Source organism: Sorex araneus, chromosome 3 (assembly GCF_027595985.1).
Source record: "Sorex araneus isolate mSorAra2 chromosome 3, mSorAra2.pri, whole genome shotgun sequence".
Lineage (NCBI taxonomy): Eukaryota > Metazoa > Chordata > Mammalia > Eulipotyphla > Soricidae > Sorex > Sorex araneus.
The window spans coordinates 219,359,038-219,385,937 of NC_073304.1; the positions used below are offsets into that span (position 1 = coordinate 219,359,038).

General features: G+C 58.9%; 2 protein-coding genes across 2 annotated transcripts; both read right to left on the bottom strand.

The window, feature by feature from the left end:
* Positions 1-362: 362 nt before the first annotated feature.
* On the bottom strand, positions 363-20,977 carry KCNH4 (potassium voltage-gated channel subfamily H member 4). The gene is made up of 17 exons (XM_004608780.2): positions 20,594-20,977; positions 18,506-18,739; positions 17,736-17,882; positions 17,482-17,606; positions 16,329-16,572; positions 15,935-16,092; positions 12,573-12,780; positions 11,016-11,210; positions 10,541-10,740; positions 7,680-7,929; positions 6,518-6,762; positions 6,146-6,184; positions 5,664-6,016; positions 5,289-5,395; positions 4,565-4,638; positions 2,589-3,270; positions 363-583 (listed from the first exon to the last, which is right to left on the bottom strand). Exons 1-16 carry the CDS (start codon positions 20,667-20,669, stop codon positions 2,875-2,877), a joined length of 3,051 nt encoding a protein of 1,016 aa, XP_004608837.1. The 5' UTR covers positions 20,670-20,977; the 3' UTR covers positions 363-583; positions 2,589-2,874.
* A 3,565-nt stretch (positions 20,978-24,542) lies between these two features.
* On the bottom strand, positions 24,543-25,944 carry HCRT (hypocretin neuropeptide precursor). The gene is made up of 2 exons (XM_004608781.2): positions 25,623-25,944; positions 24,543-24,960 (listed from the first exon to the last, which is right to left on the bottom strand). Exons 1-2 carry the CDS (start codon positions 25,641-25,643, stop codon positions 24,586-24,588), a joined length of 396 nt encoding a protein of 131 aa, XP_004608838.1. The 5' UTR covers positions 25,644-25,944; the 3' UTR covers positions 24,543-24,585.
* Between the last annotated feature and the right edge of the window lie 956 nt (positions 25,945-26,900).

The following is a 26,900-nucleotide window of genomic DNA, read 5'->3' on the forward strand; positions in this document are numbered from 1 at the left end:
CCTGCAACAGGAAGGACATTAGTGGCCAGGGTCTGTCAGAGAGACCTAGGGGCTAGGTTTCTGGCTGGAGGTGGATCTAAAGCTGGCCTCTCCCTCTGTCTGAACATGTGGTTTTGACGGGGGGGAGGGGAGGGAAGACAGGGCAGTAAAGGGGCCCCAAGGGACCCATTAAGCTCTCCACCTCCTCCCTGGGGCTGCTGGTGGTGTGCTTACGGTGCCAAGTGGATTAGTTGGCGCCTCAGCCCTTCTGAGGGACAGCAACAGGGCCCTGAGGTATGGTGGGGGGTGTGACTGCAAGTTCCTCCAAAGCCCTGGGGAGACCAAACCCCAGGAACCAACAACCAACAGCCACAGCCAACAACTGCAAAAATAAAGTTTATTTCCTATCCAAAAGTTGAGTCCAAGTGCGGCTGGGTAGTGGAGGGCTGTCCACCAGGGGAGTGTGTGAGGAGTCAGGGCCCTGAGTTAGACCATTTCCGGGAGTGGGGAGGACAGGCTGAGGTCCTGGGGCACAGAAGCGACAGGAGACACTGCTGGGGCTTCTTCAAGTTGCTGGCGGCCAGAGACCACCTTCCGTGACAGCCTGCAGAGAGACAGACAGAGGCTAGCAGACCCGGGCTAGGGAGAGAAATACGTGTGCCTGGGCCCCCAAAAGGTGCCTAGAGAGCTCAGGGAGCTGGGAGCTCCCACCAAGGAAGTAACTTCGGGCTGCAATGCCCAGAGACCAAAGAATCCAAATCTGTGTGATCCCGAGGGCCGGAAATGATCAAGAAATTGCAACTCCCCACTCCACGGTTTGCCAGATCTCCCTGGTTTTCTGTTTGTTTGCTTTGCTTTGGAAACCCAGTGGTGCTCAGGGCTACCTGGAAGATCTAGATTTTGGTTTGTTTTGTTTTGTAGCCACACCTGGCAGTGTTCAGGAACTGCACCTAACCTGAAGCTCATAGGTTACTCCAGGCGATGCTTAGTGGCCCATGCAGTGCTCCCAGGGATCAAACCTGAGGCTCCTGCATATTTTCCCAGCCCAGTGATATCTCAGTTTTTCTGTGCACTCTCTGTGGTGGTTAATGTTGTCATTCCAATCTCTATTTGCATAAAATAGGGATTTTTTTGCTAAAGAGAACCAAGGAGATATCTGGGTGCATCAGATGGTTTCCTGTATGAGTTGGGGTGGGGTGAGCCCTCCGCCTGGGTTGACAATGGGTTGAAGCCTAAAAAATCTTGGATTGGGGCTGGAGTGATAGCACAGCGGGTATGGCGTTTGCCTTGCACGCGGCCGACCCGGGTTCGAATCCCAGCATCCCATATGGTCCCCTGAGCACCGCCAGGAGTAATTCCTGAGTGCAGAGCCAGGAATAACCGCTGTGCATCGCCAGGTGTGACCCAAAAAAAAAAAAAAACCAAAAAAAAAATCTTGGATTACTCTCAATGCTAAATGGGAGAGATAACACAGCAGGGAATGCACTGGCCTTGCATGTGGCTGACCTGGGTTCAATCCCCAGCACTTGTGGTCTCCTGAGCACCAGGAGTAATTCCTGAGCACAGAGTCAGGATAAGCTTTGACAGCTGAGATAAAGAAGGCACCACTAAGTAAATGATGCATGGAGGGTTCGCTCAGGATGGGAAGATATGTGCTGAAAGTAGACTATGGACCAAACATGATGGCCACTTAGTACCCATATTTCGAACCATAACACCCCAAAGGAGAGAGAGAGAGAGTAAAAGGGAATATGCCTGCCACAGAGGCGGGGGTGGGGGGGCAAGTCGAGGGATACTGGGAACATTGGTGATGGAGAATGGGCACTGGTGGAGGGATGGGTACTCGATCATTTTATGACTGAAACATAATCACAAAAGTTTATAAATCTGTAACTGTATCTCACAGTGATTCATTAATTAAAAAAAAATGGATAAGCCTTGGGCTGGAGCGATAGCACAACGGGTAAGGGCATTTGTCTTGCACACAGCCAACCTGGGTTTGATTCCCAGCATCCCATATGGTCCCTCGAGCACCGCCAGGAATAATTCCTGAGTGCAGAGCCAGGAGTAACCCCTGTGCATAGCTGGGTGTGACCCAAAAAGCAAAAAAAAAAAGAAAAAGATAAGCCTTGAGCTCAGTTGGGTGTGACTCCAAAACAAAATCAACCAATAATTATAAACACCAGGGGCTGGAGCAATAGCACAGAGGGTAGGGTGTTTGCCTTGCACGCGGCCAACCCGGGTTCAATTCCCAGCATCCCATATGGTCCTCTGAGCACCGCCAGGGGTGATTCCTGAGTGCAGAGCCAGGAGTAACCCCTGTGCATTGCTGGGTGTGACCCAAAAAGCAAAAAAAAAAAAAGAATTATAAACGCCAGTCAGGCCCTCAGACTCACCCTTCCAAAGAGGACACGGCATTTAGGCACCAGAGGCCCAGGGATGGACCTGAGGCGCTCCTGGAGCAGATAAACTTTCTGCTCCACAGTGGGGCTGCCAGCTGACCCCTCAGGGGACATGGGGACACGGAGTCCCATGTCTGTCCTTGCCTCCACCTTCACTCCCAAGCTGGATCTGGGCCCCTCCCTCTCCCTCTGCTCCCCCATTCTTACCTGCCTGGGGTCCTGGGGAGAGAGCAGGATGTGCCATCTGTCCTGCCCACTGGGCACAGGGGTCCGTCTCGTGCCAGCGAGCCTCAGGTGGCCTCAGGTGGCCCTCCTCACAGAGGAGGACAGGGAAGGTTTGGAGAAGGGACAGAGGGAGGAGTGGCCGGGCCTTGTGAGAAAAATCCAGAGAATCCAGAGCCAACCAGACCAGCTGGTGGCTGCTAACCTGAGGCCTCCCCGGATGGCAGTCGGCCGTGCACCCCCCCAGACAGGCCTGGGCCCGGCGCCGGGGTCAATGGAACGTGTCCGATCTGGACCGGAAGCTGTGCCTCATGAGACTCGGGGTGGACGGAGAGGCCTCTGGCACAGGGGAGGGTGCCAGTGGGTCAGGGTCTGAGGGGTAGGGGGACAGCATGGAGGGTCTTAGGTCCGTGGGGGCCGCCGCCATCGCTGCTGGCCCCACCCCAGCGGGGCAGTGGACTTCGGCCAGTGTGGTGTCCTGGGGGCCGGGCGCTGGTGGGGAACGAAAGGGAGGGATGCCTGGCGGCCTCAGCTGGGAGCAGGTCGGGTCTGGGGGCCAGGCCGAGGCTGCCGATGGGGCCGGGGGGCCCAGCCGGGCCTGCAGGAGGTCCATCATATGTCGCAGCTCCCGGCTCAGCTGAGACACCTCGTGGTTCAGACGGGAGATCTGAGGGCCGGAGAGATAGTAACAGAGGACAAGGCGTTTGCCTTGCTGGCCGACATGGGTTCCCGGGTTTGATTCCCGGCATCCCATATGGTCCCCCAAGCACCTCCAGGAGTAATTCCTGAGTGCAGAACCAGGAATAATCCCTGAGCTGGGTGTGACCAAAAAAAGCAAAAAAAAAAAAACAAAAACACTTTATCACTGTATCACTGTCGAACTTGCTCGAGCAGGAACCAGTAACATCTCCATTGTGAGACTTGTTACTGTTTTTGGCATATCGAATATGCCACGGGTAGCTTGCCAGGCTCTGCCCTGCGGGCAGGATACTCTCTGTAACTTGCCGGACTCTCCGAGAGGGGCGGAGGAATCAAACCTGGGTTGGCCGAGTGCAAGGCGAACACCCTACCCGCTGGGCTATCGCTCCAGCCCCTATGGAAAACACAGCAGAACTATTTCCCAGGTGCCACAGCAGGCAGCCAGCGCACCCCTCTCTGCAGCTGGCCTCCTGGCTCTGCTCCTGGCTCAGGAGGAAGCGCCTTCCAGAAAGGCCCAGACCGAGATCTTCTCTCCCTGACCGTCCACCCCGTCCAGGCGGGGACCGTGCCAGCCAGTGAGCACCTTAGCCAGCCCCACACAAGCACGGGCCTGGGTGCCCCACGTTGCAAGTGTGAGCCCAGCAGCAGCTGAGAAACTTGTTGGACGGTGGGGCGGGGGTGGGGGAGCCCAGCAGTTTTCTCTATGGGGCCACTAGCCCAGCACTGGGGGCGGGGCTGAGGCGGAGCGGGAGTGGGCCTGACTCCGCCCCCAGCACGGTGCTGTCCTCCTGGGACACTTGATGTTTATCAGAAGCAGGAGAGGTGACTCCCCAGGGCCCGGCCTGGCGACAGCACTGGGCTCCCCCAGGAGGAGGCGGAGGCAGCTTCAGGGCACAAAGGACCCAGGTTCTGTGGCCTGTGCACATCCGCCGAGCCCTCCTATCCCAGGGCTGAGGGAGGGGCCCTGCAGGGCAGAGTCCAGGGTGGTGGCCATGGGGGATAGGGGGTGGGTCGGTGGGACAACCTGGGCCAGCCGGGAGGAGAAGCAGCCACAGTACCTGGGCTGGCCTGTGCTGGCATCTCAGCCTGGCACCGCCGAGAATGTGGTCACTGCCTTCCCCAGGAGGAGTCCAGAGGGTTCTGGACTTGCCCACGGTCACCCGGCTCATATGCACATGTGAATCCAGCCTCTGGTGCCCAACGCTGCCATGCCCTCGTGCCTGGTGCATGTTGGACCCCAAGCTGATACTGCCCCAACCCACCTCCTGGTTCAGCCGGCAGACCTTGTCCTTGACCTCCTCGGCCTCGGCGGCCAGTTCCTGACTGGGCCTGGTTCCTGCGGGAAGGGTGGGATGAGGGGACACAGGGTGAGTGTGAGAGCACAGACTGGGCCCCTCCTGTCGCAGGAGCAGGCGCTGGAGGCTGGAGGGGGAGGCCCGGATTCCTGGGCTGGTGACCAGCCTTTGATGTCCAGTGGCCCCACATCAGAGGAGGACACTCTGTCCCTGGCAGGCCTCCACGTCGGTCCTCCGGGCCCCGCCCACCCTTGGTTTGCTGTTCATTCTGTTCATCTTTACGTGGTGTGGAGAGACCACACCCCAGCTCTGTGCTCGGGGGCTGCTTCTGGTGGTTCTTGGGGACCATGCGGTGCCAGGGATCAGACCCAGGGCTCCTCCATGAAAGCATGTGGTCCAGTGCTCGGTACCTTTCCCCAGCCCTCTGCCCACCCTCTGAAATCCACCCAAAGGTCCCCTGCTCTTGGGGGGTAGGAGTCAGAGGCTCCCTTCTTCTCCCCCCTCTCCTAACTCACTGCCCTCCTGTCTTGGCCCCCCTCTCCCTTCCTGGAATCATCTCTCTGGGTCCCCACATGTCTCCATCGCTGACTTGGAAGCTGGCTTGGGGGCCAGGTTGGCCCTTCCGACAGCACAGAATGGACGGGAAAGGCAAGTGAGTCCACCGTGAGTCAAGCCCACAGCTGGCTCCTACCTGTGGGAGGGTCCGGGGCGCGGGGCCGATGGTGCTCTGGCCTCCTGCTGAACCGGAAGGTGGGCGCCTCTGCAGTGCTGCCCGAGTCCTCAATGCCGTCCACTATCCTGGGACGGGGGGTGGGGGGTGTCATCAGCCCTCGGGGAGAGGGGGACGTGGAGCAGAGCAGACATGGGTGCTGGGGAGCTGGGGAGGAGCAGCCATCAGAGGGGAGTGGGGGTGCAAGCCGTGGCAGGTCAGGAAGGGTCGGGGGGGGAGGGGGGACGTAGGGGCAGAGACAGGGAGGAGCACTGGCTGGGATGCTGATGACTGAGCCCAAAGAAGGTTCTGGAAGCCAGCAGGGGTATGGGGAGACAGGGGAGGCTGGCATCTCACCGGGGACTGAGGTCCAGAGGTCCGAAGGTTCCCAGTGGGGGAATGAGAAGCTGGGGGGGCTTCCAGGCGGCAGAGCCCCTGGGGGGACCATGGGGAGAGGGGCCGTGGCCCTGGCCAGCCGGGGCGGGAGAAGGGGTGGGGGACAGGGAAGGCGAGGAGACCAGGGCAGAGAAGGGGGGCAGCTCATCGCCCAAAAGGCTGACCAGGGAGCCCCGAGGCCGCGCTGGGCTGAGGTTGGGCAGCAGGAGGGGCCGCCGGGGCTTGGGGACGCCCCCCGCCTCTGCCCCCGCCTCGGTCTCCGTGATGGACGGCAGCGTCTTGTCAGAGCAGGAGCCCAGGCTTTCGGAGCGAGGCTGCGGGCGGAGGGGGACAGCTGGTGGCACCCGGGGCAGACACACCCACCCTGGCCACCCCCTAATCCCAAAGGCAGGTGCCCCCACCCCAGGACGCTCCCCCATGCACCCCCCAGGAAGGGGTGTTACCTGTGAGAGACGAGGGGATCGGGGAAAGCGACTGAGACCCTGTGGGGACACGGGGGGGGGGGGGGGTTCGAGAAGACTCAGACCTCCCCACTCTCCTGTCACCGCAGCCCCCTCTCCAGCCCACCCAAGGGTCCCTGAGAAGGAGGGAGGGAGGAAGGAGGGAGGGTCGGGGTGTCTGGGGACATGGGCTAGTGGAACAGGAAGAGAAGGGACAGGAGGTGCCAGGGACAAAGCCCCTGGGACAGGAAGACACGGGGCAGGGAAGGAGCAATGGAAGGGGTTGCCTGCGGTTGGAAGCGGGGCGTTTCTGGGTGAAGGAGGCGCCCGAGTCCCTCTGGAGCTGGGGAGGCTGCTGTGAGAGGGGGCACATACATTGGCGTCGGAACCCTGGCGCAGGTTGAAGGTGAGGTCCCGGAGCAGGCCAGCCCGGAAGGCAGCCGCGTACTCTGGGTAGAGCCTGAGGACCTCGGCCAGCCCGCGGCCGCTCAGCTGCTGCAGGCCGCAGTAGGTCAGCGCCTTCACATCCGCGCTGGTCTTCAGCACGCAGCTGGCCCCGGCGCCTGATGCAGGCTCCTGTCCCGGTTCAGGGATATCTGCCCCAATCAGGTCCCCTTTCCCTGTGAGCAAGAGATGGGATAGCAGCTGGGACAGAGGGACAAGGAAGCGGTGTGTTGGAAGGATGGTGGCAGATAGGTCGTCCAACGGGACCATGGAAATACTCAAAAACTCTGCGTATGGAGCTGAAGCGATAGCACAGTGGGTAGGGCATTTGCCTTGCATGCGACCAACCCGAGTTCAATTCCCAGCATCCCATATGGTCCCCTGAGCACTGACAGGAGTGATTCCTGAGCGCAGAGCCAGGAGTAACCCCTGAGCACTGCCGGGTGTGATCCGAAAAGCAAAAGACAAAACGAAACAAACAAACAAAAAAACACCTCTGGGTAAAGTTATCTGGGAAGCACAGATAAAGTTGGTTCTTTTTCCATTGGAGGGGGGAACTGTCACACCCGGCAATGCTCAGGGTTACTACTCCTGGCTCTGTGCTCAGGAATTACTCCTGGCGGTACTCAGTGGACTATGTGGGTTGCCAGGGATCAAACTCAGGTCGGCTGTATATAAGGCAAACACCCTACCCAACGTGCTACCACTCTGGCCCTGTGGCAGGTCGATTTGGGAAACAGTCAATGGAATGGTCAATCAGGGGCCCTGGAGAATGACTGGTGGAAATTGGATGATCAATAAAAACAGCCAGTGGGGTCACTTAAAGGGCGAAAGAATTTAGGGACAATGGGGAAGTGTTAACAGAGTTGGGAGATAATCCATTAAACTGGGGCTCGGTTACTGGGGAAGAGTTGAACTGAGATGTCTGGTAGAATGAAGGGAGGATTAGAGGACAGTGGCCAAGAGGGTGACAGTAAGGTGAAGGGACCAAGAATTTCAGGAATCCACCAGAGATCTGCATGTCCCTGGACCCAGGGCCACTCCCAAGAGCCCTGGGGCAGCTGGGCAGGCGTGGTGGAGGGGAACTGCTCACCCAGAATGGCCAGCACCATGTCGTCTCGAAGCACCTCGAGCGAGCCGGAGCAGACGTAGTAGTGGGCCTGTAGCGCGTCCCCACGGCGCAGCAGGTACTCGCCCGGGGCGCAAAAGGAGGCCTTGACGTGGAGGGAGAGCGCCCGCAGGCAGCCCCTGCTCGCGGCTCCGAACAGCGGCAGCTGCAGAATCTCCCGATTCAGGTGCATGGCAATGTCGGCTCTCAGCTCGTCGGGGAAGTCACGCAGTAACTGCACAGGGGGCAGAGGTCATTCTGGCCATCCCCCCCACCTTGCTGGAAGCTGCCGCCAGAGCTCTGCAGAGGAGCTGGGCTATCTCCAAAGACAGTTCCAGTGTGCCTTGGGACGCCAGGGGGCTCGGTTCTGACGTTCAGGAGTTCTGTGTGTCTCACTTCAACCTGGTGGCTGGTGTGTGTCCCTCTGAACCCACTGCCCAGGACCACACATACAGGCCACACACACACAGGCCTGGCTCTGAAGCCCCCCACAAGCCCCCTTGCCCCCACCAGACACATACACAAGACCCACCCAGGAGCCTGGAGACCAGAACTCAGCTCTGAGCTACATCCCTGCCTATGGGGCTTGAATGATCCGTGTCCTCTCTCTGGGCCTCAGTGTCCCCACCTGTGAAACTCAGAGTTACACTAGACCTAGGGCCATATTTAAGACTCATTTTTTTCTTTTTCTTTTATTTGCTTTTCTTTTTCTTTCTTTTTCTTTTTCTTTTTTCCTTTTTTTTTTTTTTTTTTTGAGGCGGGGGAGACACCAGCCAGTGGTTCAATGAAAGGGCCTGAGAACATGGCACTGCCAGGCCCTGTGATGCCGGGGTACCCGGGCCACCCCAGAGAGGCACAGGGGCTTCCAGGGCCACATCTGGCTACACCTGGGTAGATTATGTTGTGCCAGGAGTTGAACCCAGGTCAAATGCATACAAGGTATGAGCCCTAACCACTATATTATCTCCCAGCTTCCTCCTCCACAATCCTCATCTTATAGAAGCTTCCGGCTTGTGGGTGAGTCCCCCCCTCACCCTCCACTGCCTCCTCTCCCACCTCTGCAATCGCTCCTTCCCCAATTTCTCCCCTGGTGCCACCTCCTCCTTCTCTGCCCACTCCCTTGGTTCTCTTCTCCATTTCCACATTCTCCCTGCAACACGGCAACAGCTCCTGAGCCCACCAGGCCGCTGAACCCAGAGCCGGCCTCGGGACCATCACAGTCCACCCAGGGCTGCTCATTTTCACCCCCAGAAGTGTCCAGCCTTTCAACTGTGACATCGTCATCCCACCCCTTGGCCCGAGTCAGACCCTTGGGAGCCGCTCAGCTCCTCCTGCAACTAGCTGGTCACTACGTCCCGTGTTCTCTGCTCTCACGGGAGCTTCCTTCTACTCAAGTCACTCTCCAGCCTAAAATTGGGGTCACAGGGCCGGAACACTAGCAGAGCAGGGAGGGTGTTCGCCATGCATGTGGCCGACTCGGGTTTGATCCCCAGCATCCCCAGGAGTAATTTCTGAGTGCAGAGCCAGGAGTAACCCCTGAGCATCGTCGGATGTGGCCCCAAAAGTCAAAAATAAATAAAAATAAAATAAAATTGGGGTCACACACGACAGTGCTCAGTACCTTCTGGCTCTGTGCTCATTGGCGCATGTGGTGCCAGGGATCAAACTGAGGCACCAACCACATGCCAAGAAAGCACCTTCACCCTGTCCTGTCTCTAAAACTTTGCTTCAGGGGCTGGAGAGATAGCACAGCAGATAGGGCATTTGCCTTGCACGTGGCCGACCCCGGTTCGATTCCCAGCATCCCATATGGTCCCCTGAGCACCACCAGGGGTAATTCTTGAGTGCATGAGCCAGGAATAACCCCTGTGCATCGCCAGGTGTGACCCAAAAAGAAAAAAAAAACAAATAAAAGTTTGCTTCATAAAAATCTAAATTCAAGGGCCAGAGAGATGGTGTGTGTGTGTCTGGGGGGGGGGGGTCGTGCTTACTTTGCACATGACCAACCCTGGGTCAATCCTAGGCACCACTTATGCTTCCCTGGGCACCACCAGGAGTGATCCAAGCACAGAGCTGGGAGTAAACCCTAAGCACTGCCAGGTGTGGCCTCCAAACAAACACCCCAAACCTAAATTCAAGGGCAGCCCTGAGCTGGGCCTACTCTGCCCCGCCTGTTCAGGCTCTCCCTGCCCCCTCACCCCTCTCTGTCAGGACCAAGGCAAGGTTCACCCAATTTCCCACATTCCTGCCTGCGTTCTTTGCTCCTTTCACCTGGACGGGCCCTCTGGCAGTTCCTTCTTGTCCTTCACGATATCTGCCCTTTGGGCCACCTTCTCCCTCTCCTCTGCACCCAGACACAGCCAGGAGGCCTCATCCATGTCCTTGCAGTTAAGCTCCACGCCCGCCTGCCTCCCTACAGGCCTGAGGGCCTGCAATCATTATGGGGCTCAGGGCCCAACACCAGAGCTAGCCCAATGCTGCTGTTCAGGAAACAGACCGAAGTGAACTTGGGCATGCACTGAGGCTGGAGCTAGCTCCCTTTCAGCTCCCGTATGCTAGTGCCACGGAAAAGCGAGTTGGGTGGATGCGTGGCCCCGTGAATAGCGCTCCACCTCCCTGCTCCCCCTCCACCTCCCATCAAACTGGGCGCAGCAGGGGCTGGAGCGGGGAGGGCTCTTGCCTTGCATGTGGCTGACCCAGGTTCAATCCCCAGCATCCCCAGATGGGTCCCCCGAGTCCCATCGCAGGAGGGATCCCTGAGCATTGCCGGGGAGGCAGGCTCCCACCACGCCCCACGCCCGCGACAGCGCCGACCAGCGGCCGGGCGGCGGAGCAGCAGGTCCTACCTCGTTGGCGTCGATGCCGCTGTTGACGGCCCACGTGGTCTGGAAGTACTCGAGCATGCGCTGCTTGAGCGGCCGCGGCAGGCGGTGCACGCGGATGAAGTCCTTGAGGTCCTTCATGCGGCTGTGGTAGAGCGAGCGGCGCGAGTACATGCGCTGGATGATGGCCGTCACGTTGCCGAACACCACGGCGTGCATCAGTGCTGCAGCGAGCCAGCCGCCAGCGGTCAGGGGCGCTGGCCCTCCATGCGCGGACCCCACCCTGCTCGTGTCTGGGGAAGCGGGGAGTGTTCTCCGACCCCTCCCCCTAATTAGGACTTGGTGGGATCCCAGGGCCAGCCTGTGCTGGGTGTTAAGGAAGCATCAGTGAGTCTGAAGCGGGGGAAGGGGGCTCCTTGTCCTGTCCGGGCCTCAGTTTCCCCCCACCCCGCCCCCGCCCCACCGTGCAAGCCGGGCTGAGCGAGGGCCCCAGCCTCACCGCCGATGAGCATGGTGCAGATGGAGAAGATTTTCTCGGCGTCCGTGTTGGCGCACACGTTGCCGAAGCCCACGCTGGTGAGGCTGCTGAGAGTGAAGTACAGCGCCGCGATGTAGGCGCTGCGCCGGGACGGGCCGCCAGCGGAGCCGTTCACGTAGGGCACCTCCAGCCGCTTGCCCAGCTCGTGCAGCCAGCCTGGGAGGGAGAAGGACGGAAGGAGCCAGGGCTGCCGGGAGGACCACATTTCCCTGGACTTTCCGTGCTTGCCTTGGGCAAGTATTGACAGAGGGAGGGGAGGTTTGTACCCGCTGACTCAGTTCGTGCAGTGCAGGGAGTGACCTGGGCTTCCCCACCAGGAAGTGGGGGACAGCTGAAGGCCCTGGTTCCACGACTGACTGTTCCGCGCCTCTCTCACTCTCTAGTCTGTTGAGCCCCCTCCAAATAGGACACTCCACCAGAGACTCTCCCTGGCCACTTAGAGCGCTGAAGGGACAGAGACGTGACATCGGTCATTACAGGTAGGAGGTGAGCCACCGAAAGGGACTAGAGTGTCCAAGGACCCATGAAGACTCAGGGCAGTGTTTGGACGCTCTTAGGGCAGAGCATTTGTGTTAAGACTTCAGGGAACAGGAGCCGGAGAGATAGTATGGTGGGTAGGGTGCTTTCCTTGCACACTGCTGACCTGGGCTTGGTCCTTGGCATCCCACATAGTCCCCTGAGAACCATTCAGGAGTGATTCCAGGGTGCAGAGCTAGGAGTTATCTCTGAGCAATGCCAGATGCCCCTCCCCCCACAAAAAAATTCACAAACACAACCTAAAGGGATAAGGGGCTGAAAGATAGCACAGTGGGTTATATGTCTCGCCTTGTATGTGGTTGACCCAGGTTCAATCCCTGGTATCCCGTATGGTACCCTGAGCCCTACCAGGAGTGATGCCTGAGGTCAGAGCAGTTCTGGGTGTGGCAGAAAGAAAAAGGAAAGAAAAAGGGGATGGTCCTCTCAATGGGGAAGAGAAGGAAGACAGGGAGGGACTTCTAGAGGGAAAACATGACCAGAGTCAGGAAGCAGTGCATCCTTGGTGTCGGGGATCGAACTCAAGGCCTCATGCATGTAAGACATTTGCTCTACCACAGCCGCCCTCACTTTTGGTTGTGCAGGAGAGGGTCCTGAGGAACAGGGGCAGAGAGAGCTACAGGCGCAGAGGGTTTGGGCAAGGATGTACTGCATGAAGATAGCACTGGGGAGCCACGGGTTGGGGCGCTGCTCTGTCTACACCATCCAGTTGTTATCCTATACTCTGTGTTGATTATCCATCACTGACTTGGGTCTCCTGCTATACCTTCAAGGCCCGTGAGGTTCTCCCCTAACTCCCTAAGGAGAGCCCTGATCCTCAGTAAGTATCCCCACAGCTGATGGGGAAGGAACGGCGTGCGTGCGTGCGTGCGTGTGTGTGTGTGTGTGTGTGTGTGTGTGTGTGTTGGTGGAAGGATGGCCACGGGGTGTGCAGGTGTGAAGACAGCTGGAGGCACCAGCTTTGGGGCATGTCTGGCAGCTCACCGATGTCCCAGAGCAGCGGGTCGTTGGCCTCCATCTCCCGGCGCCCGATGACGTACCAGATGCAGGCCATCCAGTGGGCGAGGAGCGCGAAGACGGACATGAGCAGCGTGAGCACCACGGCGCTGCACTGTGAGTACCGCTCCAGCTTCTGCAGCAGCCGCAGGAGCCGCAGCAGCCGCACGGTCTTCAGCAGGTGCACTAGCGAGGTCTGCGGGTGCGCGGGGGTGCAGCGGGGTGTCAGCAGCACACGCCTCCCAGTGCACCCACCTAGCCCAGCCCTGCAGCTCTGTGTGTGTGTGTGTGTGTGTGTGTGTGTGTGTGTGTGTGTGTGTGTCCGGGCACAGCAGGAAAAACATCCCTGCTGTGAAGAGGCTGACCCCCAAGTGCAAGAAAAGAAAATGATACTGAAACCAACCCCAGCGAACGTCACCCAGGGCTTACTCTAGGTGCCAGCCTCTGGGCCAGGCATGTGTCATCCTGTTTCGAGCCACACCCAGTAGTGCTCAGGGCTTAATCCTGATCTGTGCTCAGAGGTCACTTCTGGCAGTGCTGAGGGATCAAATCCAGTCAGCCACGTGGGAGGCAAGCGCCCTGCCTGTTGTACTATCTCTCCAGCCCTTAGTCCTCTTTTTTTTTTGGAAAGGAAAGCTGTTTCCTTTTACAACAATTTGCCTTCTGGCCAATGACCCATCCTCATACCCCAAATTTGCCAGAAGGCAAAATTGCAGATAAGTAGACTACGGTCAGAGAGATGAATGACTTGCTCAAGGTCACAGAGCCGATGGCAGCTCCTTCTGTGCTGTGCAGCCTCCTGACCAGGTGCAGGTAAGAGCAAGTCCTGGTCCGAGGCAACAGAGGCACAGGAGTGTCCCTCGCCCCGCCCCAGGGGTCTCAGGCACCAGGCACCAGGGGCTGCTCCAGACTCAGAGAACCCGAGGCTGACAGGATGGGCCTGGGGAAGGGCTGCCACCTCTCCTTCCTAGACCAGCTGCCGGGGACAGGCTGATGCTGAGATGTGGAGGGAAGCCAAAGAGCTGGGTGTGAGCGTCAGCCCTTGGCGAGGGCTCCCGGAGCAGGGCGTGCACCTGGCAAAGACCTTCAGGTATCAGCAACCAGGGTCACTGCCTTGTCGCCGTGGCTCTTCTTGGAGATGAGAAGCAGGTTTGGCTCCTCACCAGAATCAGTCCTCTAAGTGGGGCCTCTGGGCGGCCCCTGGAGAACTGGTGGGCAGGTCTCCCAACAGCACCCCCTGTCAGTCTCTAAGCCCCGACTGTAGGTGAAGGAATTAGAAGTGGGGTCCTGAATGCACAGCTCACCTCCAAACTTGAATCCTTCAGGGCTTCTCCCAGTCCCCTGCCCCTGGGACCCTCTTCCTTGGGGCCCTCCTCCCCTCCTTGGAATGGAATGTTCCAGCCTGGTTCTTTCCGGCCTTTGGTTCCACCGCTACCTGCTTTCCCTTTCCCCTTGGCCCTGCCTTCTGCCAGCCCCAGCGTGTCTCCCACCCTCCAGCCAGACCGTCCACTCAAATAGATGTCTTAGCTCCCTGGAAAATAGGGTGATATGTTGGAAAGGATACTGGAGCCCTGGTTTAAATCTGCCTGCTACTGTGAGCTATGTGACTTTCATCAAGTTACTTAACCTCTCTGAGCCTCCGCAGGCGCCTCTAGAAAAGAGAGGAGGAGGCTGGAGAGGTAGTCCCGGTGCTAAGGCACTTGCCTTGCACATGGCCGGACCTTGTTCCATCCCCAGCACCACGTGGTCTTCCAGAAACTACCCCTGAGCATGAAATCAGGAAAAGACTTGGAGTACCATCAGATGTCCCCCCAGCTCTCTCCTAATAAAAAAGTTAAAAATTAAGAAGGAAAACGAAGCTGGCCTGAAGGGTTCCTCTGAGGTTTCTATGTGATCAAGCCTGCTTCAGAGCCAAGGGACCCGTAAAGAATCTCGGGGAGATGGGGCCGGAGCAATAGCAGGGCAGGTGGGGCACTTGCCTTGCACATGGCTGACTGGCTTTGCTCTCCCGCAGCCCATGTGGTTCCCCAAGCCCCTCTAGGAGGGATCCTTGAGCACTGAGCCAAGAGTAATCCCTGAGCACTGCTGGATGTGCCCCTCCCCCCAAAAAAAGAATCCCAGGGGTAACCAATGCCTGGGAGGAGGGCCAGGGGGCGCTCTGAGGCACTCGCTCTCCCTAGCGACAGCTGTCTGCTGACACAGCTTGGCTTTGGGGGTGGAGGGCTGCACTCTTGGGGGGGGGTGCTGCTTGGACAGGGCAGACACACACACGCATGCACGTGTGTGGGAGCCTGCACACACGTGTACACAGCCAGGAGAAGAGGCCCACAGCCCGTTGGCGGCTAGTTAAATCGGGCTGCGTGTAGGTGGTTTCCTGCTATAGCTAAGTGTGGCAGAGAGGCGCACACGGGGAAGCTGCTCTCCACCTCCCCACCCAGCAGCCAAGGGGGTCTGGGGACACGGGGTGGGGCTCCCTCACCCTGGACCTGGAAAGATTCTGCCACCGGGTGCAGAGGGGTGGGGGTGTAGCTGAGCCTCAGGGCACCTTCAGGCAGCCCTGAGGCCCCTGAGAGCCGGAAACGCCTTGCCCCTGGCATCCAGCCTCCAAACCCAGCCCTGAGTATCTCTCTCCTTGTCTGGGCTTACTGTGCTCCCCCCAAATGCTCTCTCCTCATCTCCTGCCAGACCCCCCAAGTCCCCCCCATCAAAGAGCTCCAGACTTCCCTCCTTGACACCTCCTAGGTGCCGGCCAGGTTTCCCATCATTTCTCTGCATGTTGATGACGGTTCCAGCCCAGATTCTAGTCTGGAATTCCAAGGTCAGCAAGGTCCAGGGTTCTCCTCCCCACATAGCTACCCTGCCTGTCACCGACCCTCCTCACCACCACCCCCGCCGCCCCAGCTTCCTCTGCATTCACCTCTTCTGTCCCACCCTCCCTTCCTGCTGTCCCACCTCCGCACCAGCTTAGCTGCTGGGACATTGGATCTCTGTCCCTTTTCCCACAGTGACCCGGCGCCACTCTGCTCTGCAGGCAGCTAAGTGCTCAACGGTTGTTTGTTAATTAAAAATGTGAAAAGTTACCACTCATCTGGCAGCCGACCAGCACCGCCCTGGTAGCCCTAGTTAGCTTTTCATTTGTCCCCCCCCCACTTCCCTCGGAGATGGAGCACTGAGCTCTCCAGGAGTGCAGACCTTCCCAGGGCTTCTGGGCCATGCACAGGTGCCCGTGCATTTGCAGAAGGGCTGGTGGGACAGGCTGTGTTGGGGCTCTGCCTTCCCTGCCGGGAGAGGCTGCGGCAAAGGAGGGAGCCTGGACCCCTCCATCCCCCCCCTGCTTGGGAGTCACTCACCACGGTGATGTTGAAGACATAGAGCAGGTCGAAAGGCAGAGCAGCAATAAGGTCGACGAAGAACCAGGTGGCCATGTAGTGGAGGCCAATGGAACGAGGTGCGGACACCACCTGGCCAGACTGGGACACGTAGGTGGTGCGGAAGTTCAAGATGATATCTGGGGGACAGAAGCGCAGGAGGCTGTGAGTCGGGACCAGAGCCTGGGAAGGCTGCTCAAGCTGGCCTCGAGAAGAGGGGGAGGCAGGATCAGGGGGGCTCTGGTGAAGGAAAGACCGAAGGTGCTGGGGGTGAGGTACGAGTCAGAGTGCCCCAGCCTTTTGCACTGAAGGCCCAGCAATGGGTGGGCTCTACAGGCCTGTATGGGGGTCCCCCCGCCCCAGCAGAGGGTCTGACCCAGGATGAAGAGCATCTCCACCACGATGTCACTGACGAGTGTGTGCCTTGACGCGAGGGGCGTGTCATCGTCTCCGGAGAAGCAGACATTGTAGGGGACGGTCACCGCAACGTAGAAGGTGGCGAGGAGGATGAGGCCATCCCAGACGGCCTTGGGGACACTGTAGTGGAGCAGGAGGCAGCGGGCGCCCCCCACGGAGGCCACCTTGTACTCAGGCACTGACGGCTTCGGCTCAAAGACGTTCTACAGGGAGAGAGAGGCAGCTAGGGACATGTGGTGGGAAGGAAGACCGAGGGGCTGGGGTGGGGGCGGCAGGGAGACCAGGGGAGGCGGAGACAGGAGCAGGGGATAGGAGAGCACTTCCCAGACAGGTGCTGACCCGTCCACTGCCAAGTGCTGCTCGGGCCCCTTTGGCGTCAGTCATACTCCAGGGCGCGTACTCAGAGGCCCAAGGAGAGTATAACAAGTCAGAGATATTCCCTCCTGGGACTGTCACTAAGTCTTTTTTTTTTCTTTTGCTTTTGGACTAAACTTGGTGGTGTTCAAGGGCTTTTTAATCCTGTCTGTCCTTAGGGACCATTCCTGGCAGACTTGGGGGACTATATGGGTGTCGGGGAATCAAACCCGGGTTGGTTGGCCATCTGTCAGTCAAGTTCTCTGCCTGCTCCAGTCCTAATGTCATCAAGTCTTTGCTCAAGTTCTTTTTGGGTTCTGGGTGCCCCGTGGGGAGTGGGTGTATCCCTGGGAAAGGCTGGCAAACCCACCCTATTCCCAGGAGACCTAAAAGACTATTACAAAGGGTCAGAAACTCAGTCCTCTGGCTTCACTGGGGTCTGAGGAATGACACTGGAATGATCGCAAGATTCCAGGCCCCCAGAGGGGGCTTCCCCCAGGACCCGCCATGAGGTCACCCCATCAAGGGGGTAGATGATGTCACTGTCGCTAGAGCCCTGCCCTTATGGCATGGTCAGAGCAAAGCCAATCATAGGGCAGCACAGGAAGTGGGGGTGGGAGGAGAAGAGGGGGCAGCAGGCTGGGTTCGGGCAGAGTGGTACAATACACGAAATCGGGTGGGCAGAGGCAGGCACCGAGAGATGAAACGGGAGACAGGAAGAAGTGGGGGGACAGGGGTGGGGTGCAGAGGAGACTCACGTTGGTTTTCATGCCCCCCTGGCCCCGGCGGCCAAAGTGGCCGGTCAGCCGGTGTAGGACGGTTCGGCTGTGCCTTCTGGCGGAGCGAAGCCTTGAGTTCGCTCCCCTCCTGCCGAGGGAGTTTTCTGTGGGGAGAGAGACAGAGTCAAGTGGGGTCACACCACTGGAGGCCTGGCAGGGGCAAGTCTTGGTGGTCTGGAGGAAGAACCTCTGGCCACTCATGCCTTTCCCTCCCACCCCCGGCTTGAAGTTACCATGATTACTGTCCCCGTGGAGCCCTGGGGGGCCCAGTCCGGGGCCCCCACTCTGAGTGATGTCCTTGAAGGAAAAGAGGAAAAGCACAACCTCCCCCATCTCGTTCTTGATGGGCATCATGTCCAGGAGGCACCAGAAGGCTGAGCCTGTGGGGAAGAGGGATGCTGAGGTGGGTGGGAACAGCACCTGGCCCCCCACTGCCCCTGTGTCCCGGGCAGAGTCAAAGGGTTCAGCAAAGATTAATTTGCCATCTTGGAATGATAGTCCAGCAGGTAGGATGCTTGCCTTGGACCCTGTGGCCAGCCCGGGTTCAATCCCTGCTACCACTTATGGTCCTCCGAGTTCCACCAGGAGTGAGTCCTGAGCATAGAGCCAGGAGCAAGTCCTGACCACCGCCACTGGGTTGTGGCCCCAAACCCCAAAATAAATAAATAAAATATTATTTTTGGTTTGTTTTGGGGGGCACACCTGGTGATGCTAGGAGTTTTTCCCAGCAGTGACTGGGGGTTGTTACGGGACCAAGGATAGAATCAGGGGACTCCCGTGTGCAAAGCAGGTGCTTGGTTATTGAGGTTTCTCTCTGGCCCTTTGTAAAAACAGGTAGGGCAGGAGAGGACCCCAGGGGTCATGTCGGCAACCCAGAGAGCATTAGGGATACACAGATGCTTGCAAGTTGGGAACCCACACACTGGTCCCCACAATGCCATGTGAACTTGGAGGGCAGCCTGGGGTCTGAGCAGGGCTGTGAGGTGGGCCAGCAGCCCCTCACCATCCTTGCGGTAGAAGCAGATCTCAGCTCGGTGCTCCTGGTGGCCCTCCAGGGCCTTGTGGAGCCTCTGCAGGGCCGGCTCGCTGGTCTCGGGGCCATAGAGGAAACGGCAGCTGCAGGTTTTCTGCATGACCTCCGTGCGCCCGTAGCCGGTGAGCTCGCAGAAGCCGTCAGAGCAGTAGACGATGGGAAAGCCCCGGGGACCCTGTGCGTTGGCCAGCAGGAAGTTGCTGTCTGTGAGGAGAAGAGGTCAAGGTCAAGTCCAGAGGTCAAGGTCAAGCCAAGGCTGCGCTTCCGGGTGGGCAGTGCCTACCCCCTGCCCCTGCTTCCTCTGAGACGCCAGAACAGAAGTCACCGAAATTTCCTTCCAGTCCTGGATCCCCTTTATGCCAAAACGAGAACCACAGAGATGGCGCAGAGCCCCAGGGACTCAGGACTGGACAGGAAGGAGGACAGAGATATTACTGGAGGTTCAGAGCAGGAACCCCCAGAAGTCATGTGGCCCATCCTCTTGTCTTGGAGCTGCTGCGCGAGGACTGTAGGAGGCTGCTGGTGAGTAAGAGCACAGATTCCAGCACGCACACCCCCCACCCTTTCCTGGCTGTGTGACCTTGGGCAAGTGGGACAAAGTCTCTGGGCCTCAGTTGCTACTCTGCAAAGTGGGGGATGCTAAAGCTCCCTCACAGGGGAGTTGTGACAGCTCCAGGAGTTACTTGGGGAGAACAACTCTGAGCACAGAGAGAGAATGCACCCAGTTTCTTTCCAAGCACCCCCAGAGCAGCCTTGCTGTCAGCCGGCCAGGGAAGGGGACAGAAAAGATTCTACTGCTATCACACCCAGCTCACTGATGGGGGCCCAAAAGGAAGAGAAGATCCAAACTCTCCTGGGTGGGTAGAGATCAGGCTGGGAGTCCGGATTCCCTGACTTCCAGGAAAGAGCTCTGTCTAGCGTCTCCCCCACCCCCCACCCCCACACACACCAGAGCAAATGCCCCGGGCTCGGTTCTGACAGGAGGGGGCAGTGCAGTGGGAACACTGGCAACCCCAAGGGCGGAACCTAAGCTGCCCCCCCTCCAGCTGCAATGGGGGAGGAGTTGGGGGAGGCCCCAGGGGGACTCCTGTAGGTCATTCAGGGACATCTCAGCCGAAGGAGGGGACCTGACTCACAGCCAGCCCCTGGGAGAGAGGAGGTGAGGGTTTGTGGGGTGGGGAGGCTAACGGGGACACGGAGGGTGCCTGAGAAGTGCTGGGCCCTGGGCAGCAGCCTCCTCCCATCCCAGGGCCCGTTACCCTGGTGATGGGCGCTATGGAAACAAGGGAGGTGTGTGTTGGGGGTGGGGAGGCGCGGTGAGGGCCTCAGCGGCAGGTTTCCGCCCTAGGCACCTCTCCCCTCCACCCTCCAGGACCTGGCCAGGGTGGCCAGGGGACAGGGGGAGATCCCGGGGCTCCCAAGGAGAAGGGAAGCACAGGAGACAAGGAGAGGAAGAAGGACTGCGGCTGTCCAAGGTGCTGAATCTGGAACCCGCGCGCAGGGGGGCCGGCGGGCTGGGACATCCCCCCTCACACCGGCACCCGGTGCTGGCCCCCCGCAGGCAGAAACACACCATCAGCGAGGGACCCCATGCTCGCCAAAGCTAGCCTGAGTCTGATCTTTTCTCCCCTCCTTCTTTTATTTTCTGGGACAGCGGGATGCTGGAACGGATCGGAAGCAGCCCCTGAGCGACCGTCCCACCTCCAAGCGCCTGATGCCTCCTTACAGGCGCCCCGCAGAGCTCTGCCCAGGGGTCGGCGGCTCCCCAGACCGCTCTCCCGTGTTGCAGTCCAGTCACCCTCCCCGCAACCTAAGCCCCCCACCCCCACCCCCACCCCCCACCCCCACCCCCACCCCCTGACCCTTTCCCCGCCTCCCCTGGAGGTCGTTCAGCCCGATTCCTTGAGCGCAGCTTAGGCACTTCCTAGACGATCATCTCCCTGCTCTCCCCACTGGGGGTCCCCCCAGCTCATCCAGGAGACCCTAGCCCTCACGGAAGGAGACGGGCCCCAGTCCGACCCCCACCCCACTTCCGCCCCCAGCCTCCGCCCCACTTACGCGTGCCGTCGAAGCGGGTGGCGATGGTGTCCAGGAAGGTGTTTTGCGGGGCCAGCAACCCCTTCATGACCGGCATGGCCTCGGAGAGCAGGTTCGAGGCTCAGCGCAGGGGGCGGGGGGTCGTTCAGCCCGGCCGGGCCGGAGGGGGCGCGCTGCCGGCGGGGCCGGGGCGCCCCATGCGCCCGCCTGCCTCCTCCCCTCCCTTCTGCCGCCGCCGCCGCCGCCGTCTCTCTGCTGGGAACCTGCAGCTCTGCGCGGTGCCGCCTCGGTCCCCCCCGCCCCCCCACCTCCCCACGGGCCAGGTTCTTTCCCCAGGGCTTGGCCCGCGCCCGCCACGTGGCCCCACACGGGGAGGGGCCGCCAGCGACACCCGCACCCCTCTCGAAGTGCCTCCTCCCTTAGGGGAGCGGGGGGGATGGGGGAGCGGCCCACGCGTGTCTCTCCTGGAGAGAATTGGGGACACGCCCACCTGGAGCCCGAGTCTGAAGATACGGGGCGGGGCCCGAGGGGCGGGCACGCCCTCCGCCGGGTGGCCACGCCCCCACGCGTGGTTCCCGGGAGGCTCCTGCAGGCCCCGCCCCACGGGTTTCCCCGCGCCGCCCACGCCGGGAACCTTGCGAGTTCAGAGTGCCGCCTGCCGGGAGCTGAAGTATTTCGCAGCACCCCTAGATCTCTGATGGCAAGAGTCAACGGGACATCCCGTGTCGGTTCAATCCCCACCACCCCATGTGTTCCCCAGAGCCCCTTCATGAGTGATCCCTGAGTAAGGCCGGGTGTAGCCCCCAAACAAACAGATTAACAACAACAACAACAACAACAACAACAAAAGAGTTAAAGAGATTTTTTTTTTTTTTGCTTTTTTGGGTCACACCCAGCGATGCACAGGGGTCACTCCTGGCTCATGCACTCAGGAATTACTCCTGGCGGTGCTCGGGGAACCATATGGGATGCTGGGATTCGAACCCGGGTCGGCCGGGCGCAAGGCAAACGCCCTACCCGCTGTGCTATCACTCCAGCCCCCGAGTTAAAGAGATTTGTTCTGCTCCAGGATCTACTGGAAGGCTGGGAACTTGAATAATAATAATAACAATAATAATAATAGCTATTATTATTACAATTATTATTACTTGGGTTTGGGGCTAGGGTTACTCCTACCTCTGCTCTCAGGAATTACTCCTGGAATGCTTAGGAATCAAACCCTCGTGCAAGGTAAATGTCCTACCCATTGTACTATGGCTCCAGTCCCTTAGGGGGTTTCCCAGTTCTGCCATTTCACCTCTTGGAGCCTTACTTTGCTCATCTGTGAAATGGAGCTAATAGGTTTTACCTCCTTCTGTTATAAGTTGACAAATAAGTACCTGGGGAGGGGAGGTTGTCTTCCTCTCTCCTGCTCCCTCTTTTTTTTTTTTCTTTTTGGGTCACACCTGGCAATGCACAGGGATTACTCCTGGCTCTGCACTCAGGAACTACCCCTGCCGGTGCTCAGGGGACCATATGGGATGCTGGGAATCAAACCTGGGTCGGCTGCATGCAAGACAAATGCCCTACCTGCTGTGCTATCGCTCCAGCCCCCCTGCTCCCTCTTCTTACAGCCTTGATTCCGATCTTCTCTGCTGCGATGCAAGTAGAAGGGAGGCTGGAGGTAAGTCTGCAGCGGAGGAAGGTTGTTTCCAGGTAAGCAAAGAGAGTTTGCAATATCCAAAGGCCTGGCTTGGCTTTGATTCCACCTTCTCCGAGACGGAACCAGGCTGGCCAGCAAAAGCCTGGATACAGACCATTCAGGAAGCAATAAGTTGCTTGGGCAGCTGCGTATAGTGGCTCAGGGTGATTGCTTCCTGGATCAGGGAAAGCTCAAGGCAGTGATGGGGGGTTGGGGGCAGGAAGACGTGCCGAGGGGACAAACCAGTGCCCTGACCCTCACTCCCAGGCTCCGACTACAGCATTGTCTGAGGTGCTGACTGCTGAAAAGCGCCACATCTTTCTGTCTCTCCTTTTGGGCACTACATTTAGGTTCCTAGGACGCTATTGCATAGTACCACAAACTGCTGGCTCAAACTATAAAAAAAAATATTTTTTATTTTATTTGTTTTTTGATTTTGGGGGCCACACCTGGCAGTGCTCCAGATTTACTCCTGTGTCACTCCTGGTGGGGCTCTAGAGACCAGATGTGGTGCAGGGATTGGACCTGGGCCATCTCTATGCCAGGTGAGTGACCTCACCTGATGTCCATGTCTCCGGCCCCTTTCGGAGAGTGTGTTGATGTTCCTTGAACTCTCCAAGTGAACACGCTCCAGGTTCACGTGGGCTCTCCCTAGGTGCATCTATACTCACCCATCCTTTGGGCAAGGACACTGTTCATGTCAGACGCCCTGTGTCCTGCCACCTCATCACACAGAACTCACTACCTCTGTCACCGCCCCATTTCCCAACAAGGCCACATTTAGAAGAGCTGGAAGGGCGGGGCAGAAGGCAGCTCAAGTGGTGACAGCTGTTTCTGGCTAGAGGAGCACGAAAATCGTGCCCCATGTCTTCATGGAACAGCTGGCGAGTGTCTGTCATCTGCAAGGCTGGAGGAGCCTTCCCATGCTGGGTCCCTTCTGGGTTCTCACTGCTAGCCTCACCCTCTGCCTTACACTGCAGCTTCAGACTCTTGAATTCCCCACCTTTCTGGGGAGCTCAGCTCCCTCCTTTTCCGAGTTTACCCTCCGGCCTTCCCCTGGAAGGCCCCAGTGAGAGTGGCTAGTGGGGCCAGCAAGGATGGGACTGTCTTCATCCACCCCTCCCCGCCTGAGGTTCTCCCTCCACACCCGCTCTGTTCTGTGGGTTCCTGCCTTGGAGCGTCAGATCCAATGTTACTTGAGGGTCCTAGGCCTTTCTTTGCTTTGTCTTCAGGCCGGGGGTTACTCCTAGTGAGGCTTGGGTGGGGGGACCATATGGGATGCTGGGGATTGAACCCCAGTGAGCCGTGTGCAAGACAAGCACCTTATCCACTATGCTATCTCCCGGGCCTTTAGTCTTTCTTTCTTTCTTTTAATTTCACAGTGAAATACAGATTTACAAAGTTGTTCATGGTTGGGTTTCAGTCATATAATATTCAAACACCTTAACACCTTGCCCCATCACCAGCGGACCTTTCCCATCACCAATATTCCCCATGTTCCCAGTTTCCCTTTCCCTCCACCCCACTCCTTGCCTCTATGCCAGGCGCACTCTCTCTCTCTCACTCTCTCTCTCTCTCTCCTTTTGGGCATTATGGTTCACAATATAGATACTGAAAGGTTATCAAGATACTGAAAGGTTATCAGATATATATATATATATATATATATATATATATATATATCCCTTTACCTACTTTGTTGTAGCACTGTCATCTTGTTGTTCATCTATTTGCTCGAGCAGGCACCAGTAACGTCTCCATTGTGAGACTTGCTTGCCAGGCTTTGCCGTTCGGGCAGGATACTCTCGGTAGCTTGCCGGGCTCTCCGAGAAGGACCAAGGAATGGAACCTGGGTCAGCCGCGTGCAAGGCAAACGCCCTACCTGCTGTGCTATGGCTCCAGTCCACCTATTTTTTTAGTCTTTAATTTAAATTTTTATTTTTCTATTTGTGTGTGGGTGGGGGCACACCCGGAGATGCTCAGGGATCACTACTGGTGATCTGCGGAGACCATTTGAAATTTCTGGGGTAGAACACTGGTTGGCCACGTGCAAGGCAAACACCCTACTCACTGTACCATCTCACCGCCCCCCAGTTCTCAGCCTTTCTACTGCTGCTTTTACTCTGGGGTGGGCGAGGCGAGGTTACAGACCACTGCTCTAGAAACGTGGTGACACTTCCAAAGGGCACTGGAGGGTGGAAGGGGGCCCGGCGGAGAAAAGAAAGTAGCCAGCCACACGACAGGGGGAGGCTTGTCTTTATTGCCGCTTATGTGGGGGATCACCGCGGACGGGCTGAGGGGAGAGGGCCCAGAGAGGCACCCAAGGCAGGATTTAGATCCCAGCCGCTGCCCCCGGCGCGCTGGACGGGGCGGCCCCAGCCGGACAGCGGCGGCCCAGGCAGGGGCGCGGCGCTGGCTCTGCGCCTGCGCGGCGGCCCATGGTCAGGATGCCGGCCGCGTGGTTGCCGCTGGCCTGCAGGAGGCGCTGCAGGCGGCCCTGGAGGCCCGCGGGACCCGGCCGCCGCTTGCCCAGGGTCAGGATGCCGGCCGCGTGGTTGCCCGCGCCGTGCAGCAGCTCATAGAGGCGGCAGGAGCACGTCTTCTGGCGACAGCAGTCGGGCAGAGGCTGCGCGGCCACCCCGGGCGACAGCAGCGCGGGCGGCAGCAGCAGCAGCAGCAGCAGCAGCGTCACGGCGGCCCAGGAGACCTGGGGAGGCAGGGGGCCGCCGCATGGGTGCCCATGCCCACCCCCCGCCCAGGCCCTGTGGGAGCAGTGTGGCTCTCGCTGCTTTTTCCCAGTGCAGCCCACGGGAAGCCCTTTGAGACGCCCCCTTCCTCCCCACGCAGGACAGCGCGAGCCCCTCTCCGTTCTGTGTAGCTTATGCCCCTTATGCCCCCCGTGGCGTCGCTGGCCACTTCCAAGAAGAGAGGCGAGTCTGAGTCCGCCTGCTCCAGGAGCCCGGACCCCAGGGGACCAGCGATCCGGTTCTCCTTCCCCTCAGGCAAACAGCCACGCACCCAGACTGGCAGGAATCTAAATCATCTTATCTGCTCCTCCCTGGATTTGGAGACTGGGTTGGGTGGATGGGGGGGTCGGGAGGAGGACTACAATTTTCTCACCTGTAAACTGGGAATTATATGATCCCCCCACATGCAGGGCTGCAGGAAACGAAAGGATCAACCTGGCACCTGACCTATAGAAAGTGTTCAATTAACACCAGTTTCCCAGCGAGCCAATTGTGGAGGCTCCACCTGCTCTGCGTCCGAAGACAGGAATGTGCCCAGCTTGGAGACCCCTCTGCCCTCCTTCCAGCACCCCCCGCCCCGTCCCCTTGCGCTGGGATTCCCCCTTGGTTTCCTGGTCTTTACCTTTGTGGAGGAGAGGTCCATAGTGCCCGGAGTTGGGATGGGTGGCCAGGAGCTGGGTGGCAGCAGACTTCCAAGGAGCCTGGAGGTGTGGATTGAGGCTGGTACCCAGGCTCCCCCGGTTTATAGTGCTCTGAGGTGGCCGGGGGGAGAGAGGGGCAACAGCCAGGCCCCCCGCAGCAGACAAAGGCAGGTCTAAGATTAGCTTCCCCCAGGGGGAGCGTCGCCAGGCTGGACCCAAGGAATGGCCGCCCAGGCGCTCGGAGGCTGGAGTTAGCTCATGGCACCCCTGGTCCCCCCCTTGTCTGTCTGCCCGCTCCCTGGAGATGGGGCGGTCTCCGAGCACTAATGAGGCCACCTGGCACCCAGGAATCTGCAAACACAAAGGATGCCTGGGCTGGGGTGCTGGACACTGTGGGAGGGGGCTGGCGGTTAATTAGGGGCAGGAGGGAAGGCGGCTAGGAGCCCCAGTCCCAAGGGGTATGGGTGGGGAGGGCGTGGGGGGGTGGCGGCTGTCTCCCATGCTTTCAGTATCCCTCAGGTCCTTGGGCTCCAGGGTCTGGCTGCACCTCAAAAGCAAACTCTGGGGGCTGGAGCGATAGCACAGCAGGTAGGGCATTTGCCTTGCATGAGGCTGACCCGGGTTCGATTCCCAGCATCCCATATGGTCCCCTGAGCACTGCCAGGAGTAATTCCTGAGTGTGCGAGCCAGAAGTAACCCCTGAGCATTGCCGGGTGTGACCCAAAAAGCCAAAAAAAAAAAAAAAAAGCAAACTCTGCCCAGTCGTCTTCCCTCTGTCTCTTCCCCCAGTCACAGGAGGAAAGATCTCAAAGACCTGGGCAGCTGCAATGGGGGGTCCCTACTCTCTCCCTCCACTGCCCCCCCCACCATGGGGCTCTTGGCCCCAGCTCTAATGTATGTGGCTCCCCGGGCGCCCCTGCTCTGTGCCACCCTGTGCCGTAAACTGGGACATTGGCTGGTTCTCAAGGATCATGGATGGGAGGTGACCCAGTGTGACTGTCACCCTGAGAGAAAGGACACCAAAAGGCCCTGCTTGAAAAGTGTGTTCATCAGGGAAGGGGGAAGTGACAGTTTGAGAGTGGCCTGGAGGCATTTGTGCTCAGGGAGGGGGTTGTCCTGCCAAGTGGGGGTAGTCCTCAGAGTTGGGGCTTCCCTCATAAAAGGTGGCTGGAGGAAATGGGGTTCAATGGGTCTTTGGCTACGCTGCTGCTCTCCATTCTGTGGGCGATGGGGAACTAGACGGATGTGGGGGACAGGGG